General features: G+C 27.3%; 1 protein-coding gene across 1 annotated transcript; it reads right to left on the bottom strand.

Annotated features, from left to right (window-relative positions):
* Nucleotides 1-171: 171 nt before the first annotated feature.
* On the bottom strand, nt 172-23138 carry LOC124926988 (calponin homology domain-containing protein DDB_G0272472-like). The gene is made up of 3 exons (XM_047467325.1): nt 23016-23138; nt 22605-22958; nt 172-291 (listed from the first exon to the last, which is right to left on the bottom strand). Exons 1-3 carry the CDS (start codon nt 23136-23138, stop codon nt 172-174), a joined length of 597 nt encoding a protein of 198 aa, XP_047323281.1.
* Nucleotides 23139-24054: the final 916 nt, after the last annotated feature.

The following is a 24054-nucleotide window of genomic DNA, read 5'->3' as shown; positions in this document are numbered from 1 at the left end:
GAAGAGTCTTGTACAGATGGAGATTGAAAGGGTATATATAAAAGGTAGAGGAGGAGGGGAAGACGTAGTCGCAGTTGAACCCGATTGATTCGGATCGGATAACTCGTTTTGTTGGTCATCTTCCGGTGTGAGAAAACGAACCGGGATATTAAAAGGAGTTACGGCTTCATTTTATGCGTAAGGTGGTGCGTCATCCGGGGGCCCACTTGAGGAAAAACCCGGTTCACGAATCGGGAAAGAGAAACTCGTCGACCTCCCTCCCCGTGCGGTGCGGCGGGCTCCACGTGACGACTGAAAAAGAAAAAGAAAAATAAGGAAAAAGAAAAGGGTTTCTTTTTAATTAAGAGAGAGAGAGATAGGTCAACGAATTTGACGGCAGATCATTTTCTATCCGTGAGAGTAGGACTAGCGGGCGACTAGGTTATGTGGTTAATACAGTCTTATCATTCCTATTACTTTACCCAAATAAAAAAAATATCTATTTAAATTATACCCTTTTTCTTTAACTTTTTTTAAATACCTACCTTCATCTTAAATTCAAATATAAATATAAATATAAATATAAATATAATATAATATAATATAATATAATATAATATAATATAATATAATATAATATAATGATGCTTAATTTTCAAAATTATCAATTATTGAACGTGTTGTTAATTTGAATATATATATATGAGAGGAAATAGATATTTGGGTGAGATTATAAGTTGACTTAGCTATAAACTTCAAACTGTTAAAAATAAAATAAAAAATACTACATAAATGTTTCGAACTTACAACCTAACAAATACAACCATTTAATCGAGTGTGATTGACATGTAGTTTGCTGAGGTATAATAGGTCGGTATCAATTGAAAGTGGTTAAAAAATATGAATCAAATATTTGATTGACCAAAGTGTGAGATCACGATTTAAATGTTAAAAAATATAAATCAAATATTTGATTGACTAAAGTGATAATGTAAGGTCACAAGATAATAAGGTTTATTTAAAAAAAAAATGTGAGAAGATAAGTTGTTTTACCTACGTGGATAAAATGTGGAATGAGAGTATTTTATTTTTTTTATTTAATATATTATTAGTGATTTATTAAGAATTTTAAACATTTAGTACATATTATTATTATTATTTTATTAAATTTGTTTTGTTTATATTTATATTGAAAAGAACTTTTCTAGTATCTAATTGGAATGAGATGATTTGATAGTATTTAAAATTAATAATTAAAATTGTAATTAGAAATTTTAATTAAATTCAAACTAGTTTTGTTTTTATAATTCTACTATTTTTAGCTCAATAACCACCTTTTTTCTATATTTTTAAAACATAAATATATAATTATTTTATCATTTATATCGATTTTTTTTTAAAAATTGAGTAAGTTAACCTTGCGAACTAATATTATTATTTTTAATTTATGAAGGTAAATGTCGAACCACTTTTTTTTTATTTAGTTTAGGAAGTTAGCTTGTAGAACTGATATTTTTTTCTTAATGAAAATTGATATCTAAACAAAAACTCTTAATACTTGAGTTATCTAATAAGTTAGGTCAAACAAATATTTTAATAATATAGATAGTATAATTTTTTTTTTGTATTTTTTTCATACATAAAAATTGAAATTGAATTACAATTAGATAATTTTTTAAAACATAAATATTGAATTGTAATTCAATGTCAATTTTTGTGGAATTGAAATTAAAATTTCAATTTTAGTTAAACTCATAATGACTAATAGATATGAGAATGAAAAATATGTTACTGATTGAATTGGAAATTAAGGTAAAATGTAGAAAGAAAAGCATTAGAAATAGACAACCAACTAATCTTTTACTAATACTATGACTATATGATTGTCGGATATGATACTTATATTATTTTTCAATTGTTTAGAGATGATTGTGGTGGTACAACATAAATAAGTATTTAAATATTGAGAAAACGAATTACAACAACATAATCGTCGTATTAGTCTGTAACATCGTTGTCTAAATTTAGAACGGAACTTCATTAACTTAAAAAGTTATTTGAATATGAAGATGAAAGTTTTGCCATGTATATGAGGAATTTGTACCTATTTAAATACAAATTAATATTATTATAACATTTTAAATAAATTTAGATGTTTAGAGAATAAATTCAAACAAAATAAATGTATAACATGAAGAGTTTGTTAGGAATAACCTTATACATATTATCTATCTCTATATATACTGAGTTAAATTAATAATTGGTATTTTTATTTTTAATTGCAAGTCTGTTTAATCCAATAAAAACTAGAACCAATAATTTCCCCTAACCACATGTAAAAGAAATAGTCAAATAGAACTCTCCGGATGGTTTTTTTTTTAAAATCAAATATTAGGGAGAGCTCCGAATTGGACATGTGATGTGATGCATATATAACAACCTTAAGTGTAAATTTGGTTCATGATTTTCACTATAGACTAATAACAATATCAATAATTGTTTTTTTATTTTTTGGTAAAATTTTTGAGAATTGAAAATATTTAAAAATAATAAATTAATAAATCAAAATAGATGTATCTTAATATATAAAATAATTAAATAGAATATGATCTAAGGAAGATAAGAAGAATGACAAATGAAAATTAGGTAAAGAGAAGCGGAGTGAGTGCGTAAAGATATAAATTAATTTTCTCTATTAATTATAATCAACTTTTATTTTTTGAATATATTTTTTATATCATATTTATATTAAATATATTTAAAATTATATATTTATAAAAATTAATTTATTCATATAATTTATTTTCAAATATATTATTTTTTAATTTAGGTCATTTATTAATATTTAAAATTATATATTAACAAAATTTTATAAAAATTAATATATTAATATAATTTATTTTCAAATATACTATTTTTTATTTAAATCATTTATTAATATTTAAAATTAAATTAATATATATATATATATATATATATAACATTATATATATAATATTAATTATTAAATATAAAAAATAAATAAGTTAGGTGTATAAATTGAATCAACATACCCAAAGTTAAACCATTAAATAAACTGAAATTCATACAAATAAGTTGAATAAGTTGACATCAATAAATTAAGAATAAGGAGAATAAGATGAATCAAACTAACCCTTATTCAACTTATTCATTGATATTATCTCAACTTAATTAATCGTTAAGATTGAATATATTTGATTCAATTTATACGTCCAATTTAGTATTTATTATATTTATAAGGGCAAATTACTTGAGTGACCCTCTAATTACTCTTATTTTTAGCTTTTAAATTAAATTTTAAAATAAATTGCTCATTTAACTTTTAGAAAGGTCACCAATGAACTTTCTTTTAACCAAGTTAAACATAATGGTTTAAACTTAAAAAATATTATTGTTATATATTATCTTTAATTATTATTTTTTATATTTATATATATAATTATTAAATCGCATATTTCTATAATATTATATATATATTATTAATTTTTATATTTATATAATTATTAAATTTCTTTTATATATATATATATATATATATATATATATATATATATATATATATATATATATATAATTTATTTTTATCTAAGTAATTGAGTAATTAAAAGGTCAACATTACTTTTAACCTTTAAACTATTTTTTAAAATATTATATATATATATATAATTAATTAAATATTATATATAAATTATTTTTAAATTTTGTTATATATATATATATATATTTATATATATATATATATATTATCTATATATATAAAAATTTAATAATTATATAAATATAAAAATTATCATAAATATATATAGTATTATATATATAAGTAATTTAATAATTATATATATAAATATAAAAATAATAATTAAAATAATATATAAAAAATAATATTTTAAGCTTAAACCTTTATATTTAACTAAAAATGAGACGGAAGGCTATTAGTGACCTTTTTAAAGTTGAAAGGTGATTTGTTTTAAAAAATAATTTGAGAGTTAAAAATAAACGATTAAAGTAATTTAAGAGCCGCCCATGTAATTTTCCCTATTTATAATATTATTTAACAATTAATATATATATATATATATTATGTTATATATATTTATAAATTTAATTTTAAATATTAATCAATGATTTAAATTAGAAAATATATTATATTAATTTTTATAAAATTTTAATATATAATTTTAAATATTAATAAATGACTTAAATTTTAAAATAAATAATATGAATATATTAATTTTATAAATATATAATTTTAAATATTTAATATAATTATGATATAAAAAAAATATATAGATATATATAAAATTATTTAATAATATTTTAAAATTCATTGTCTCCTATTTCATTCATTTGAAAATCATCCTTTCTCTCCATTTTTATTTCCAATTTTTAAAAAAAAATATTTAGATGATTCATTTAATAAAAAAAAGTAATTTATTATTATTATATATATTTTCACATTTCCATACTCTTCATTAAATTTTTTTAATTGTGAATTCATTTTCTGTCCTTTCACACTTTTCTTATCATTATTCATTTATGTCACTTTTAATCATCTCAACTGTAATAGGTAGTTTTTTAAATAATTAATTAAAGTTAGTTTGATTTCAAAACTATAATAGTAAATTAAAAAAACCTATTATAATAATAAATAAAAATGTATTTAAATGTATGTTTTATTATTATAATAATTTTATATAAATATATTAAAATATTAAAAATATATAGAATAGATAAGAGAAGGAATAAAATAATTAGAAAAAAAATTAAATAAATAGATGAAATAGATGAGAGAATGAATAAAATGATTGAAAAATATTAAATAGATGAAAGTGAATTAATAAAATAATTAGAAATTAATTAAATAGATTAGAAAGAATGAATAAAAAAATGTTTAAAAGTGATGAGAGAGAAAAAAAAATATAAATTTAAACGTGAAGAGAGAGGTAAAGAAAAAATCGAGTTTAAACGCAAAAATGTGTTTGATTATAAATTTTTGCGTGAACTTATTACGCAAAATTACTGTAGCAACTTATTACGCAAACACCCAAACGCAACGTTTAAATGCTAAATCAAATGAGGCCTATATTGGTCATAACATATCACAACATTTTTTTTCTTTTTTTTTAATTAAAGGGAACTAGCATGACACACCACATCCATAGTTCACCGCTTTCATTCAAAATGATTTTAGATGAAATCGAACCTGTAACCTCTTGGCCTCTTAAAAATGATTTTTATCACTAAACTACCTTGGTGGGGGCAATATCACACAACATCTCTGTCATTACAATTTATATTTTTATATTTACAATCTATCAAATTTTTTAAATAACAATTCAATTTAAATACATTGATAGGACGTAAACAAGTGTCAAATATTATGCGTTGACAAGATATAATAGCTTCCATGTGGGGCATTGCTACAAATTGTTCGCTAAGATGATTCAATATAATTTTTATTGGAAAAAACTTTGGGAGTCAAAAACTCTATCCAAAATCTCATTCTCTGGATGAAGCGTTATTCATGATAGAATTCTAACGGATGATGTGTATGAAAAAAAGTTGTATTGTGGCTAGTCGATCATATGTGTCAAGAAAATGTTAAATTGACAACTCACTTACTTTTGCATTATTGAGGGTGACTAGTATTTAAAAACTTTTGTGGAGTATTACTAGGATTCATTGGATGATGCCCGAGTTTTTAAATAGTTGCTGAGAAGTTTGGATTGATGTTGCTAATATGGCAGACCTACATATTTAGGTTACCATCTAAATTATTTTTTGGTAGACTATCTGGTTGGAAAGAAATCGACAAACTTTTAATGATCGTAGTTGTTCAATGTGTATCATTCATAATACTATTATTATGATGCTTTCTGAGTTTCGTTTAGGAAAACTAGTAGAGTAAAGTTAATCGTTCTTTTCGAGAATTTACGAATTCGATAACATTTTAAGTATTGTTTATTTTTTATTTGTTATTTTCATGGCATACTTTTTCGTTGTACTTAAACGATTTTTTTCATTTTTAATATAAAGAAAACTTTTAAAAAAAAAAAAAAAAACAATCAAATACAAATATTTTGACCATATATTCTTACTAATACCAATTATCATTGAAAAAAAAAAGGAAAAAAAAAAGCAAATTATCATCATGAGTATGACATGGAAATAAATCATTCTAAGTTCTCTATATATTATTCCCAATAAAATGATTTTTTTTAGTTTATCATAATAAGTTAAGTAGCAAAATAAAAAATAAAAAACATAGATCAAATATTTAGATTTCATTCTCAATAAGAACCAATATGATACAAATGAGTTTTTAACAAATATCCAAATTAAAAAAAAAATAAAAATAAAATTAAACTTAATATCCATGTACTTGTCATTAAGTGGTGAGAAATCGAGTTTTATTGTTTTTTTATATTCCATTTTATACTTTCAATAATTTATCTTGACATACTTATAAATTAATTTTACACAATTATCAAACAAAATTAAATACCAAAATTAACATTAACATAATAACAATTTAATAAAAATATTACTAAACAAAGAAATAGTAACAAATAATAATTATTTAACATATTTACTAAATAAATTTAGAATAAATAAATAATAACTAAAAATTAAAATTTTTAATTGAATAAACATAATTAAAATATATAACATTATACAAGCTAACTTTTTTTTATTTCTTATACATACTTCGCTCATATTACAACTCCTTTAATATATAATAATAAAAAATTCAATATTTATTAAATTAAATATTATGATTATTATTTTTATTAAAAAATTCAATATTGTAAGTCTCTTTATGTAAAACAAAATTTCCTACTTCATAAATTAATTAATATATTTTCGAGTAAAATTCTCTCTCATGTTACATTTTCAATCCAATAGAAAAATGTCATATTATTTTTTTTTCATATTCCTATTAAATTTTTTTTTCTCTCTACCATTTCCCTAACAAACTCATTTGTTAGTTTCACTTGATAGTGGTTTATTATAATAAGTAACTAATTATTATAATATTGACAATCATTTTTAAATGTAATTAACATAATTTAAAAGGAAAAAATTAATGTGATGTTTTATTTGATATAAAAATACAATTAAACTAGATTAAAAAATTATTATTTTGATAAATTTTTAGATAATGTAAAAAGAAACTGAAAATTAAAAAATAAACTCCTATATGCAACAAGTGGTTATTGTGTGAACCTAAATCAAAATTCTAAATACTTCTAGTTTAAGCTATCAGAGTTATATGTATATATATATTTGAATATTAGACAAGTGGGGTAGAAGAAAACGAATAATAAAGAATTAATAATAGAGTCATCAAGTTGAATCTAGAAGGGAAAGATCGTCATAATTAATTAATTGAATTAATTAATTAATAAATACATGGTGAGATGAGCATGAGACAAGAGAAAGGGACTCAAGAGAGAAAGAAAATTGAAAGTAATTAATGGTTGAAGTTGATTTTTTTTGGACTTGTATAATTTTTCTTTAATTAATTTTGTTCATGGCCTTCCATCATCACAATTTAGTTTTATTTCTATAACGTGTATAAGGTGGCATTGAAATCTTTTCGGTATGAGCAAATCCTCCTTTGACCATTATTAATTATAAAGATAATAAAATTTTTTTGTTTTTTTTTTTGTTTTTTTTTTTTTTGAGAAAGACAATAGGAATAGGAAGGGATCAAGGCTGACAAAATCTCGAGTTGACTCTTAAAATCTTACGATTTTACGATTTCACATTAGACTAATGATTCTGATTTTAAGTAAACTTTTAAATATGTAAACTCTTACGATTTTAAATTTACGATAATAAGATTTTACGATTTTACGAATTTATAAATAATTTCGATTTTACAATTCTATACGATTTTACTTAAAAAAACAAATTTATATTTAAAATTTAAAAAATAAAGTTATTATTTATTTATTTAAATAAATTAATTATTATAATTAATTTTGTAAATATAATTTTTTATAATGTTATTTACTTATTATTATTTTTTAATTAATTTTATATTAAAATATATAATTTTTTAAAATTGGCTAAGTATAAAGTACTTAATTATATATATAAGTAATAATAATATATAATTATTATTTTTCAAATTAAACTCTTACAATTTTAGGTGAACTCTAGATTTTACGATTTTACAACTGGATAACGATTCTACGTAAACACTCGATTTTGACAGCGTTAAAAGGGATAATAATGGAGTGAATACCTGCATTTCTCCTGTTCTATATTGAGATTTATCTATATAGCTTTTAAGGAATTTTATGGCACCATTTATAGTATATTTAAAAAAATATATATTTTATTATCTTTGGATATAATATATATAGTGTGATATATTAAAAAGTCATAATATAAAAAAATATGAAAGATAAATTAATATAATAATGTTTGGAGACTGGAGCATAGACACAAATACCATCAATTTAATTTCTAATCCATTATCAGTTAATTCGGGAAAATTATACTACTAAATGGGCAATTTGAATTAGAAACAATTGAACTAATAATAATTGTCATCCTTTAATGCATGTCATCAAAATAGTTGTAGTTCAAAATTCAGGCATAGAACAATAATAAGAAGGAAGATGGATAAGTGAGATATTGTAATTTGAATTTGATGTATTTCATTTTTTCGATTTGGACAAATTCAAATTGCAAAATAAAATCTAGAATATGATAATGAGAGACTTACCATACATTAAGTAAAGATGGTTATTTAATTTTCATGAATTGCAAATTTAAGTCTAAGTTTAACTAGTCTTTTTTTAGCAGAGATATATATTTTGGTTAGAAATATAGCCTACGATTTAATTCCACCTAGGATTGTCAGCTCTCAAATTCCCCTTTTCTTTATCCGGAGGGGATAAAAGTGTATATAAATATTTATTTTCTATAAAATGACTGTTTTGCTAGCTCCACTTCCTGTGAGAGAAAAAAGTGGACATTTGAAAACAGATGATCTTATCCCGTTAATTAATGGCACTATAATAGAAAAAAAATCTAATATATTAATTAACTTCACATTTTCTAAATAATTTTAAATTCTTATTTATACTTTAATTATTATAAAATGATGTAAGGTCATAAAAAAGAATCAGTTTCTTTTCCCTCTTTCTTTCAATCAAATTCACATGGAACTATTCCCATTATTTTTGTGTTACAAAGAGGTGAATGTATAATTTAATTAAAAATATATACATTGTTTAACTGTTTGTAACCTCCAAAACAATTTTGTAACCTTTATTATTGTAAACTGACAAGATTAAAAGTTCTCTCCTGAAAAACATTTCATTTGCTAAACATTAATTCTTATTCTAATTAATCATTTGTTATATAAATTCTATCGCTATGTTCGGCTTGCTCCTCCTCGACATGTTCATCAACACCTGATAGTTTACGAAGGCAACAATAGATTAGGCTGTACAAAATCCTACATTTGATATAATTAAGGTTTATAAAATATGTAATTTTTTTTATCATCCAATGGTTGATCCTCTATGTTATTAATGCCCAATTTTCATGTTGATTCTACTGTGTAAGACATTTTGTTCAAAAATATATATAATAGCCTTCACATTATTATTCCCACGTTGCAATAATTAATATTAAATTCCTTTAGATTGTCAGTTTGAAGTTTGAACTGCATGTGGCAATTAGATCTTTCATATACATGTGATAAATCATTGAAGATTAATTAATTGGATCATGCACGACATTACCCAATCATTTTGGGATCTATAAATTTTATGGTTAGTTATATATAGAAATCTAATTAAGGTTCTAAGATTATTTGATGTAGGGTTATTTTAATAAATAACAAATATTTTATGAAAAAAATATATTTTTTAAGAACTATTTTAGTTAAATGATTAAACAATCATCTTTATTTAATATTGTTTGTTGTAACGGAAATACGTGAGATGATGTAAGAAATAAAAAAAAATATAAATTTAACGTGATTCACCATAATAAACTTAACTACGTCTAAAAAAAAAATATAGTAATATTAGGAGATCAGAACAAAGATTACATAATTAAGACTAGAGTTATGACACAATTAATTTATATAATACTCGGTCCTCTAAAACTTTAACAGATACAAAACTATAACTGAAAACGTTGCTCTCAAGACAAAGACTTCAGGTTTCTAAAGTGTCCAAAGTGTCCGACTACACTTTTAAATAAACTCTAATTAGGTCAATACTAATATCTTGACAAAAAATTTCCAAAATATTATCACAATACTTTTTAAATTATATTACCAAAACAAAAAATTATATTTTCTTTTTATTAATCTTATTTCCTTAAATCAAAATTATACAACAAAAAAATATTTTTTTCCTTTTGTTGAATATTTTCTTTTCTTGCCTTACAAAGACAATGGGAAGACAACAAAGATTCTTTCATTTTCTTGTGCAATCTCGCCCGAAGATATATATCATGATATTAAAGTCACTTTTTACAATTACATCGTGATTCATATTTCACATTTTATTGCGGTGGGAAAATTGAATTAACAAAAAAAAAAAAAAAATTCAAAGATACTTTAGGGAAAGAAGAGTATCAAAGATTTTTTCAATCAGTTGCAAGAAAAAATAAATGAGATTCTACCTTTTGACCTAAATGTTCTAATATAACACCATAACTTAATTTCCTTCTTCACCTTTAAAAAAAGGTGTGATAATCTTAACTCTATTGGAAAGATAATTGAATCATGAAAGTATTGTCTCCTTGTGCTGCCGATTTTGACTAGGATAATGTTATATATACTTTTTCTTCTTTTCCCTCTGTTTTATTATCAATTATTATTTCATCTTTAAAATATGAATGAATTTAAAACATGACGTTTTTCAAAGTATTTTTCCTTCTGTTTAGTAAAGTTAATTAGCTAATGATGATTTAATTAAGGAATCAAATAAAGTAGCTAGACATCTTTATATAGTGATTTCTAGCCTAATTAATTCAACCGGCCAATAAAATTGTAATTACAAGATGATGTTACTAATTAATTGATTCAACCTAATTATCTTAAAGTTCACTTACTTTATGAAACTAATTGGATCATCATATTCTGTTTTGTTTTAATTAGTTTGACAATCATATGAAACATCTTTTTTTAATAATTTAATCTTACATTACAATAATAAAATGGGATTTATCAAGTTATTAAGTTAAATTGTATATATTTATGCAAAATTACAGTTGTTCTTGAGCATTATATGGTTCCACTCAACCCTAATTTGTTTTCATCTCTTGAGCTTGAGAAAAAAAAACGTAAGTTCAAGGTAAGATTGTTTTTGTTTTAAAAGGGTAAAATGTACCAAGTAGGTATTGAATCACAACTTTTTTGTTCAAGAAACAATAACCAAATAGTAACATTATATTAGCAAGCTAAGAAGATGAATTATTCAAAATTCTAATTAATTTTGATAATTGATTTTGAAAGATGTTCTATCTCCAAACCAATTAATTATTTAGATTAAAAATGGCCCATAGTATATCCATTTGAATACTCCAAATTAATGTAGGGATAGTGAAGTCGTAAATGAAGCACAAAGTCTTCGTCCTTATAACATAGGCGCACCAAACATGTGATGAAAAGAGTAAAACCTTTTTCATTTTCATGAGGTCATAGATGAAGATGTCATCGTAAAAGACATTTCACCAGAGAAAGAAATTTATTTTATATTTCAATTTTAAATCAAATGACAAACTAAGGAAAATGGTTGGCAAGATTGCTTAACATTGAAAGTGCACATATAGTTCAATTATTAGGTCTTCTTGGTCACCTCATAAGGCTGATATGAATGCCAATTTGACAAGTAGTTTTTCTCATTTCATGTTGATTATTCCATTGTCACACATTCCAGCTATACACAAAGAAAAAAAAGGAATATCTGACATTTTGACATTAAAACCAATCTACTTTATAATATTGTTATTTACATTTATAAGTTCATGACTTCATTGTATTTCCTTTAATATTCCCTTTCTCTTGGAGCCTTATTATAACATGTCATGTGACCATACACTTATCTTTTTGTGTTTTTGAAAAAAAGATTATTTTTTTTTTAAAAAAAAAGGTATTATTATCAAAAGAAGAGAAAAGAACTTAAATGTCAAAAGAAACCAAAAAAGATTGCTTTAAATGGCAACAAGATTTAAAAGAGAGAAAGACAACAAAGGGTTGACTGAGATATTCTTGGACTAACTAACTAAAGACTAATCTTCACGTGGCCTTCTTGCATGGCGTAGAAAATTGGGGGTTGGAAATTAATGGCTCGAATAATTGTTTATACCCTTCCCCTTTCACATTCATCAATTACAAAGCAAAATCAATAACCATGACCTTATATATTAAATTTAGAAGAAAAAGATGAAACTTATGTATTTATATATATAGGTCATAACTCAGTTTTTTTGATATGCTTTTAGTTATAATGTTTACTGTCTTTACCACAATTTTCAAAATTTTTTAATTAGATTTAAATAGTATAATCCTTGTTCAAACTTTAATAAGAGAAGATGCACTCTGATTATTTTCAATTGATCATATCCTATCTTGAAACAACTTATAAAATGATCAGATGAAATAGTAGTAAGTAGGGATTTTTTTTTTTTTTAAATTATAATTCTAGCAAACAAAAAGAAAATAATATTTTAATCACAATTTTGAAGTCAATCTAAAAAATTGTATTTGATGTATTCCATGGTTTGTATGAATTAATATATATGAGAATGCATTGTATGAATTGATACTCACTACTATTACACAAATGATTGCCTGTAGTTTTTACCTACATCCCCTATTCTAGCCTAGCGGCAAAAAGAGGTGGATACCAACCCTAAGTTCCTGGGTTCGAGCCCGTCGGGCGGCAAGTTCTGCGCCTGGTTAAATGATTAAGTATGTTTGCGGGCTACATACTTAATCCATTGTCCCAGTTTTTACCTACAATGCATTCTCATAAGTGGTAATGAATTAATTAGGAACAAAGATGTTTAGAGTTTGTGAGAAACTAAGATTACTTAAAGGAAAGCTGAATAAACTAGACCGGAAAAAATATAGTGGGATTTCTAAAAGAGTAGAGGAAGCCAGAATGAAACTAGAGGAAATACAAAGCAAGGCATTAAGAGCCCCAAATCTACCTTATAATAGGGAAGAGGAAAAAGAGGCTCTTACGCGATTCAGAGACCTCTGTTCTAAAGAGGAAAGTTTTGCTAAGCAAAAATCTAGAGAAAATTGGCTTTCATTAGGAGACAAGAATACTTCTTTCTTCTATAAAAAATGTTCATCAAGGAATTTCAGAAATCAGGTCCTAAGGCTCACAAACTCAAATGGAGATGTTTTACAGGGACAAAAAGCAGTTCATGAGGAAGCAATAAGTTTCTACAAAGAGCTGATTGGAACAGAAACTAGCACAACAATAGAGGACAACCGAAGATTGCTTCAACAGATTGTGCAAAGGAAAATCAGTGAAGAAAGTGGTAACAAATTGATTACAATAGTTAGTATGGAAGAAGTTAGAAAAGTTGTGTTTTCGATGAAAGGGGATAAAAGCCCAGGGCCAGATGGTTTCAACGCGAACTTTTTCAAAGAAAACTGGGAAATAGTGGGTAAAGATGTAAGCGAAGGGGTTTTGGAATTCTTCCAAAACAGGAAAATGTTGAAGCAATGGAACGTCACAGTGTTGAATTTGATTCCTAAGAATTCAATTCCGGAAAAAATTCAGGACTTTCGTCCTATTTCATGTTGCAATGTTATTTATAAAATTATTTCAAAAATTATTTCGCAACGTTTGAAAACAGTTATTGATAAACTTGTAGGATTAGGGCAATCAGCATTTATTCCCAAACGCTCTATTTCCCATAACATCCTACTCATGCAAAGCTTATTGAATGGATATGGAAAGAAAAACATATCGCCACGTGTGGCTTTCAAAATTGACATTAAAAAAGCTTTTGACTCGATCAGATGGGGATCAATCCACGAATTCCTCCTTGCTGCAGGTTTTCCAATTATTTTCATTGATTGGATTATGCAATGTGTTTCCACTCCTCACTTTGTTGTGAGCGTGAATGGTATTCATGGAGGCTTTTTCAAGGGTGAAAGGGGAGTAAGGCAAGGAGACCCTATATCTCCTTACTTATTCGTCTTAATAATGGAAATTCTTGACTGCATTTTAAAAATGCTTTTGAGAAGTCATCATTTCAAATTTCACCCGTACTGCAAAGAAGAAGCAATAACCCATATATGTTTTGCAGATGATCTATTTTTTGTGGCTTATGCGGATGTTGAATCTGTTAGTATAATCAAAGAAGCTCTAACAATCTTTTCGAGTATTACAGGTCTATACATCAATGAGGACAAAAGTCAGGCTTTCTATGGAGGGGTTAATGAAGAAAGGAAAGAAAACATTTTCAATATTATGGGAATCAAGGAAGGTGAACTACCAGTGAAATACCTTGGAGTACCCCTGTCATCAAAACAACTTCGATACAATCACTTTAGACAACTGGTAGAAAAGGTTAGAAATTCTGTTTTGGGTTGGGCTACGAAAAAACTGTCTTATGCAGGTAGAATCGAGCTCGTTAAAAGAGTCATTTTTGGAATTATTGGCTATTGGGCACAACAGATAGTCATCCCAAAGAAAGTAATGGCTGAACTCGATAGAATCATGAGAGACTACATATGGGGAACACAAGGCAGAGGAGGAAAAAAAATCAAATGGGAGGATGTTTGCACTCCCATAGAAGAAGGAGGACTAGGAATAAAAAGTTGTGTTGAATGGAACAAAGCCCTCACCATCAAGAGCTTATGGGAGTTGGAGCAAAAAGCGGACTCCCTATGGGTCAAATGGGTGCATACAAGATTTATGAAAGAAGAGCAGAGTATCTGGACACTAAGAATCAACGAAAGAATGGCATGGTCATTGAAGAAAATCCTAAAAACAAGAAAAGATGCCTTTCAAATGGTGAAAACCACAATTGGAAATGGAAGAGGGGTACTGTTCTGGCATGATCCTTGGCTGGATAATATTCCCATTATATTCAAAGAAGAAATGCAAGGAAACAGAGTTAGAAGAGAATACATCAAGTACTCATTTAGAGACGTATATGAAGGTAGATGTGATTCACTTTTGAGGCGTATTCCAGAAGGTGATAGAATCCTAAACCTAATGAGGCAGAAGCAACTCAATGAAAATAATGATGAAATAAGCTGGAAAACAGAAAGCAATGAGAAGTTTATTACAGGAAAGGCATGGGAAATTGTTAGAACAAGAGGACAGGAGGTAGATTGGCATAATGTGGTATGGTCTCCAAAGATTATTCCTCGTCACCAATTTATTCTCTGACTGGTATACAGGAAAAGGTTGACAACAAAAGACAGAATTCGAAAATATATAAACATTCCTGATATCAACTGTGTCCTATGTTCGGGAGTTGAGGAAAGCATAAACCATTTATTTGGGGAATGCTCTTTTGTAATACAAATCTGGAGGATGTATGCTGCAAACATGAACATCATCAACTTTCCAAGAATATGGGAAGAAATCCAAGAGTGGATGAAGAATAAAGCAAAAGGAAGATCCTTCTATGTAAGTATGTTGAAATGCTACTTTGGAGCAGTAATCTACAATATCTGGAAAGAAAGAAATTCAAGAACTCACAGTGGAAGAAGTAGAACCGCTGAAGATATTTGGAGAGATATAACATCAGATGGAAATGCACTCATTCAATCCTGGAGAGGAATCGAAAGGAATGAAGAGAATAGAAAGCTCTGCCATATATGGGATATTTCGTTTGAGAAGGTCACAAGTAGAATAAAAGTAAAAACGATGTAGGCGCTAATTGATTATTGTTATTGTCTGTAATTCAATTATTGTTTCATTGTCAAATCTAGAAATTGTCTAGATCTGATCTTAAACTTTTGTATTTTTTTTTTTCCCTCTTTTGGGTTTTTTTAATGAAATGGCACTAAGCTGTTTTCCCAAAAAAAAAAAATGAATTAATTAGTATTAGAAGATAAGATAAACAATAAGAACAAAAATGTCAAAACAATTGCGAATTTTGTAACAACTCCGAAAAATCAGAATGTTGACAATTAAGACATCTTCTTATAAAAATAAGGCAATATATAATAATACAAACGTGGTAAGTTAGGAAAGTGGGTTTTCCACAATGTTGAAAAAATTGCATGTCAAGTATTTTTAACAATTTTGATTACACGACAAAAATCTATAATCTCTTGATCGATCATAGCATGACATGCAGAAATGGACATGCAGTTTTTCTAATGAATTGTTTATTTATAATTAAGGTTTTCTGCAGCTGGTGGGTTTAGATGGAAGTTAAATACATCATCAAGATATACAATTTTTGTAATATTGAATTGTCTTCAAAAATAATATATTTACACAATGTATTTTTAAAATGGTTTGAAACCCATCAATTATTCCTATATATTATATGTATCTAAATATAAAAATAAAAATAAATTTATTTAATAGAATTTGTTTTAATAATTGCTAAATATTTATTATGTTAGTTTAGAAGGCTATATATTTTAGCTGTTGAGTTTTTAATAATAAAAAAAATATTATCTTATTGTTGTTAAAAAAAGAATTAATGATATTATTTATTAAAAATATAAGTAAATTATTGTTTTATTTTATTTTTACTGAATTTAGTAAATTATTTAAAAATTAAAATTTAATTGTTCAGTTAAAAAAAAAAACTGAAATTAAGAAACAGAAGCTTAAAACAAGTTAGTCATATATAGCCTCGTATTACATTAATTGAACTCACAGAACTGGTCTTAAATTTAAAGTTGTTTATTAGAATAAAAATAAATGTACTAATTAATTAATATGATAATAAAAGCAAAAATTAAAGGTAAAAAATGACTAATTGTCCATTAAAATTATTTGTGAATGTGACTAATGTACTTAGGTTATAAGTATTTCCAAGAAAATCAAGGCTAGACTTATTATGCAGTTAGTTATGTAGCATTTAGATTGACAAGTAGTGAATACGTACGTACCGATCTCAACTAGTATTTAGTAGATTATTTTATAACTTTGAAAATAAGAATTGAATTGCTCGGTCATTGGTAATTAAGTATACTCTAGAAGGTGCATGAAATTGTGAGTCAATGAGAAGCATTGTGGATCTTCTAGAATCGAGATAAGTATCTCAAGTGGCAGCGAAGATGTTTTTATAGCTCATCATATCATTTTTTTTTTTTAATAATTTTGATACTTTAAGGAAAACTAGTATAATACTCCACTTTGAATTTCAATATATAATAATATATTTTCATGATTTTAAAAGAGAGTAAGCTCCTATTCATTCTTTGGGTGAGGTCGATAGGATTTTGCTTTTTGTCTTGTTTTCGTATTAGATTTACTGTTCCTTCTAAGGAAAGGATAGGCAAAACAGTCATTTAAATAATAATAATAATAACTATTATTATACTTTTATCCTCTCTCATTGAGAGAGTAAGGGATTTTTTTTTTTTTTTTTTTTTTTATTATTATTATTATTATTATTATTATTATTATTATTATTATTATTATTATCCATTGAGAGAGTAGGGATATGTTGGAGCACATGCAACTTACTTACCTTTTAGTTTTAAAAAATACAATTAAGGGCTTGTTCGGATGGTTTTTTTTTTAAAAAAATTTAGAGAGAGAAAATAATAATGATTTGTGATGATTTTGAGAATATGATGATTATTTTTGATAAAATGACTTAAAGAGTATTAATATATATAAATAAAAAAAATAATAATTTAAAATAGAGGGTATTTTAGTATTTTGGTTAATGAAATAAGTGATGTAATTGTTGAGAAGTGATTGATTGAAAAATTGATTTTGTTTGAGTTTTTCAAATAACCCAAAGAGAACAAAACCTAAAATTAATTTTTAGGTCAATCACTCCTTAACAATCACATCACTCATTTCATTAATTAAAATACTAAAATACCTTTTATCTTAATTTTTTTTATTTTATTTCATACATATCAATACATTTTAAGTCTTTTTATAAAAAATAATTATTATTTTCTTAAAATTATCATTATTATTATTATTATTTTTGTTCTCTAAATTTTTTTAAAAAAACTTCAATTCAAACCGGACCTAAAAGGTTATTTTGACCTGTTTATGTTTAGGCTTTAAATATTTTTACATTGATTGTTTAAATAGTGTTCTTTTGTTCAAGGATATAAAAGCCCCAAAATGAAAAGAGGAGAGCGAGCTAGCATGCATTCAATAGGCCCAAGACTTACAAGATATATAATGGTAATGAAAGGCTCAAAATACATTTAAAAAACCAAAGGCCCAACAAAACATTCTTTGTGCCCAACTCTAGGATTAAAATTTGTGGCATTTATTAATAGACCTAAATAAATAAATTAATGGTCATAATTTGTATAATTGGATGATGGGTCTGCCTAAAGCCCAATCCCGCTGCTGTTCATTTTCATTGTTCTGGATGGGAAAAGGTTCAATTTAGGGTCTCTATAGCGAGGTGCCCTCCCGCACACATGTTGTAATGATTAAAATAATAAAAATAAAATAACAATTTTACCATAGAAGCCACTTCATACATAGTAAGGGTCGCGTCAGGCCTATCATTAGGCATCTCATGGAAGAGACAGAGTTCTATGACTTAATAATGACAACTATTTCCGAATCATTTCCTGTTTTACCCACCTTTCAAATAATTTTTTCCAAATTATCCACCTTTTCATTCATATTCCCAAATTACCCACATTTCTCTTTCTAAATCATTAATCAACCTTTTAATTATACATCTTTCACATTAAATTCACTAATTACTTTATTTTATAAATACAAAAAAATAAATATATTTTTTAATATATATAAAATTAAAATTAAACATTATAAATATAATTCAAATAAATATTATAAACTAAAATAAAATATTATACACTAAAATAAATTAAATTACATAAAGTTTTAATATTATATTATTTATTAAAATAAAATAAAATATATATTATATAAATATTAAAATAATATATATATATTACATAAATATTAAAATAACACGTTTATTGTAATTTATTTTATTTTAAGTTTTTTTAAAATTAATACTTTTATAAATATTTTAAGATTTAGTTTATGTTATTTTATTTAAGGTTTATGTTATTTATTTAATTTTAGTTTATAATATTTATTTTGATATTTAATTTAGTATGTTTAGTTTTAATTATATATATTATATTTATAAAATTAAGTAGAAATGAAATATATGTATTGTTTTAATATTTAATGTAGTATATGTGTTATTTTAATATTTATATAATATAATATATTTTATTTTAATATATAATATTAAAGGGTTAGATGATGATTTTTGTTTTAGTCTATAATATTTATTTGTATTATTTAATTTATAATGTTTTTTTTTAATTATATATATTATAATTATAAAATTAAGTAAAAATAAAATATACGTGTTATTTTAATATTTATGTAATATATTTTATTTAATATATATTATTAATTTTAATTATATATATTTGTATTTATAAAATAAATTAATTAGTGAATTTAATGTGTAATTAAAATGTTGATTAATGATTTAGAGAGAGAAATATGGGTAGTTTGAGAATGTGAATGAAAATGTGGGTAGTTTAGGAAAAATTGTTTGAAAGATGGGTAAACAGTAAATGGTTCACTATTTTCTCTCCATGTTTCAAATAATTTTTTCTCAAACTATCCAGTTCATTAACCTCCTCTCTCTTCACCCATTAATTAACTCTTCTTTCTCTTTATCCATTAACAAACCCCCTTTCTCTCTAACTATTAATTAATCTCATCTTTTTCTAAATTATTAATTAACTCTCTCATCTCAATAAATTAATTAAATATATAATATAAACTAGCATGTAACTTGTGTATTTACACGAGAATAATATAAAAAAATCATAAAAAAAATTACAGTAAAAATGTGATAGCAATTTTAATTTTATTTTTAACTCTTTTAAATTTATGGACGGGTCAACCCACAATCCGACCAAAGTATTCATTTACTCTCACATATATATTCAAATTAACCACAACTCTCGACCTGACAATCCGAACACTTTAAAAATTAAGCATTATATATATATATATATTAGTTAGTTAAAAAATTGAACTTATATTATTAAAATGTTCCATGTTTATCAAATTTGGTGTTAAATTAAAAATATAAAATTTTATTAGCCTATTTGGTTAAAGTGGTGTACTTGTTTTTGTTAGGTTGTAAATTCAAAATATACATATAATATTTTTTTATTTTAGTTTTATAACCATATTAAGTTTATGGGCGGATCAACCCACAATTCAACTCAAGTATCCATTTACTCTCATATATATATCCGAATTAACAACTACTCTCGAACGACAATCAAAACATTTTAAAATTAAGTATTATATATATATATATATATTAAAATAAAATAACACAAATATTTTATTTTTACTTAAATTTATAAATATAATATATATAATTAAAATTAAATACACTACATTAAATAATTCAAATAAATATTATAAATTAAAATAAAATAAAATACACAAATAAAATACATTACATAAACATCACAATAAAATAAAATACATAATAAATATTAATCATGTTTAGTACATCGCGAACTCCGTCTTGTATGTCCTTCTTGTCCACATCGTCCACAAACTCTCACTTTTCGAGGGTTGTCCATTTCACTTTTTTCTCTTGTGGAAAATGGAGTTGTTATTGTTGTAGGACTGTTAGGATCTAGGTAGCCGCTGGAGGACCGGGGGTTGGACCGGTTAGCGATTCTTACTCGTAAGGTGGTGGTTAATCCGGTTAGAGATTAACACCGGAGTTTCAATACTACACAACCTGTCACAAACCCTTGAACTAAGTTCAAGCGCGGAAGAGGTTTGCTTTCAGGTTGAAGCGGCACGCTTATGTGATAGGCAGAATCGGTTTTAGATGATGGAGATTTGAGATTTGATGAGTCGGTTTCGGTAGTCTGGAAATTCGGTATGGATAGTATAGAGTCGGTTTAGAGCGGTGTAGTTGAGTTAATCGGTTAGACAATGGAGCTGGCAGAAAGTAAATAACAAGACAGATTTTATGGATGTTCGGAGATAAAACTCCTACGTCACCCCTTCCTCTCGAAACCGCGAGAAGGATATTCACTAAGGAATACAAGTACAATCCGACCGAGACTTATTTCCTGCTCGATAATACTCTTACAATTTACACCGAAATTGTAAAACACACACTTTAGCTTTAGCACTTAGGCTTTCTAGAATAGCACAATCTTATCACTTGTGGAGTAAATACTCTTAGAATTTCTCACTTGTTTCACTGTATCTTACTTGTCCCACTGTGTCCCGCATTTACTCTTCTTCAACTGCCCCTTTTTATAGGTGAAATATGCCAACGATCATATTTCACTGCCTTGAATCTGATTGGCTGAACAGAGGTGCAGTGATTCAGTGTTTTAGAGATTCAGACCTACGGTCGTTTCCTCAGACCTGATGGTCAACCTCAGACCTGGTGTTCTGTCTCAGACCTGGCGGTCTGTTCTTCCGGTTTGTAAGACAAATCTGCTGGGTTTGTCTTTTACTCAATGTAGACACTGTCTGTTGGACAGTTGTCTGTACTTGGAAGATCTCCTTTCTGACTTATCCGGAAGTGGAAAGATCCGGTAGGACTGTCTTCTGCAGCCTGCAGACTTTCCTCAGACTTGTATGGATATGGAAGTGTTCAGTCTGTTTCTTTGGTATCATTCTCAACAGATACCCAAATTGTCTTCTTGTACAGGTCGGTCATTTGACTTAACTGGATGGCTTCCGGTACGAGTGATGTAACCGGACTTCTTCCGATTATTCCTCTGCCTTGTGGCTGATCGGCTGTTTGATGTTTCCGGTTTTAAGCTTTGGCCGATCCTTTCTTTGTGCGGTCAGGTTCCAGGTATTCTTGGTCGGTTTACTAGCTTGACCGGTTGGTTTTCTTAGCCGGTTCTTTTGGTTTATCCGGTCCGGTTCCTTGTTCCTGCATGGAAAGTTTATTTAAGTTAGGTTTATTTGAACCGGTCTGATTTTATCTAACAATTTCTCCCTTTTTGATTATTTTATTTAAAATTATCAAAATCATGTAAGTTTGCAACCGTAGGCCGGTTGTTTTGTTTGACCGGATTTTTGAAAATGGCTTAGGAGAATTTTTCGAAAAATTTTGAGAAAAATTTTGGAAAAGTCTTATCTTTATCTTATCAATTTCTCCCTTTTTGATTATTTTATTTAAAATTATCAAAACTAAGTGGAGACGCAAAAGATGGTCGGATTCAAAAATAGTTTTATATATAAGATAGATAACCGAAAATAATATGATATGTAAAAGAAACGCTAAGACAAGTAAAGGAAAGAGAGCCCCTATTCCGAGTCCGAGAAGTCATATATGCTCTTCTTTTTCTTCTTCGGTTGTTGTCGACTGGTCGGTTCGGAAGGTCGTCGTCTTGTAGACCGGGACTGCAGTTGTTCTTCAACTTCCTCTTCGACTTGATCAGCCTGCTGCGATGTACTCGTGATGACCGTTTCGGTGACCTCATCGAGCAGGTCGGCTATTTGAATTTTCTTAGGGGCTTCCCTCTTTCGCTTTTTCGGTGCCGAAGTGGAGGTGACCGCCTTTTTCTTCTTGTTTTCGGCTGCGTAACCTTCCAGCCTCCGTTTTTCCCTTTCCAACCGCTCAGCATCCTCCGCTGCTTGAGCGGCTGCTTTCTTTGTAAGTCCTGGGAACAAGGTCTCTCCCCTTTTAATCCGCGCGACTTCCTCTTCTTCTTCGGTAAGTTGAGATGAACGCGGTGCCTCTTTCTCTTTGCCTGTTTCGGCATCCAGCGCATCCTGGATCCTCTTAGCCACTTGAGCATCCGCCGCTACAGCCGCGGCGTCCGCGTTCACCTTCACCCTCAGCAATTCGGCAACCTGTTCGGAGAGCGCCTTCAGTTCGGCCACGAGATCCACATTTTTCTTCTCGAGTTCGGAGACCCGATCGAGTGTTGTGCCAACCAGGTCATCAGCCATCGTTGTCAATCGGTGATCGGTTTCTCTTTCAAGCCGATCGAAGTCTTTCTTTAACTCCGAGGTCGAATCCTCCAGAATTGCGGTTCGCTTAACATATTTACCGCGCAGAGCCACCTCTTTCTATAGATCTTCGTCGACTTCTAAGATTCGGTCCCGATTGGAATTCAAGAGGTACACTGTGTTGTCGGCGAACTTGAGTGCCGAGTCAACGATTCTTAGGGATCTATCCTTGAATGGCTGAACCGCGGAGTCTTCAAACTCTTGAATGCGGTTATCAATCCGTTCTGCGGTCGATTCTTCAAGCCTTTGGAGACGACCCTCAACCCATTCCTTTGTGAAGTCTGATGCGGAGACTTCCGGTTGTGGAGGAGGGGATTGCCCGGTAAGATTGGGATCGTCTCTTTCATTGAATTCCTTTGATGCTGCAATCTCCTGTGGAGGTGTTGGGCAGTGTTCCGGAGTTGTTTCGATCTGGGGAGCAGTATAGACCGGTATTTTCATTCGGCTGCATATTGCCTCTAGCCGTTCGATTTCTTGAGTGAGTTCCCCTTTGGCTTTTTCAAGCCTTTCTAACACCCGCGACGCTACGGTGTCTTCCGGTCCCAACTTTTTGAGCTCCTCCGTAATTTTCCGGATGCGTGTTGTTAGCTTCCGTAATTGGACCTTCGGTTTTAGGAGGCAGGTTCGGTGTTGTACCTCTTGAAGTGTGTTGGAGTTTGTAAGGTTCATGATCAAGTCTTCCACCTCCTCCAATCTTTGGATGCACTCCACGTCTGTGTGGCCCGATAGGATTTCTCTATACGGTGTGCCGTACCGGTGATCGTGCCATTCCAGGTATAATTCTTCAATTGACTCGGCTCGCTTTTTGACGCCCTGAAGGAGTTTCCGAGAAATCCTATCGGCCTCTGCTTCTTCG

This window comes from Impatiens glandulifera, chromosome 1 (assembly GCF_907164915.1).
Source record: "Impatiens glandulifera chromosome 1, dImpGla2.1, whole genome shotgun sequence".
NCBI classification, from domain to species: Eukaryota; Viridiplantae; Streptophyta; class Magnoliopsida; order Ericales; family Balsaminaceae; genus Impatiens; species Impatiens glandulifera.
This window is presented reverse-complemented; position numbering and strand designations above follow the sequence as displayed.

Coding starts and splice junctions, on each gene's coding strand:
- LOC124926988 (XM_047467325.1), bottom strand. CDS start 23,138: ATGGCTGATGACCTGGTTGGCACAACACTCGATCGGGTCTCCGAACTC. Junction 22,959..23,015: donor CCGAATTGCTGAGGGTGAAG/GTGAACGCGGAC, acceptor AAGAGGATCCAG/GATGCGCTGGATGCCGAAAC. Junction 292..22,604: donor CTGATCAAGTCGAAGAGGAA/GTTGAAGAACAA, acceptor TTTCTTTTTCAG/TCGTCACGTGGAGCCCGCCG.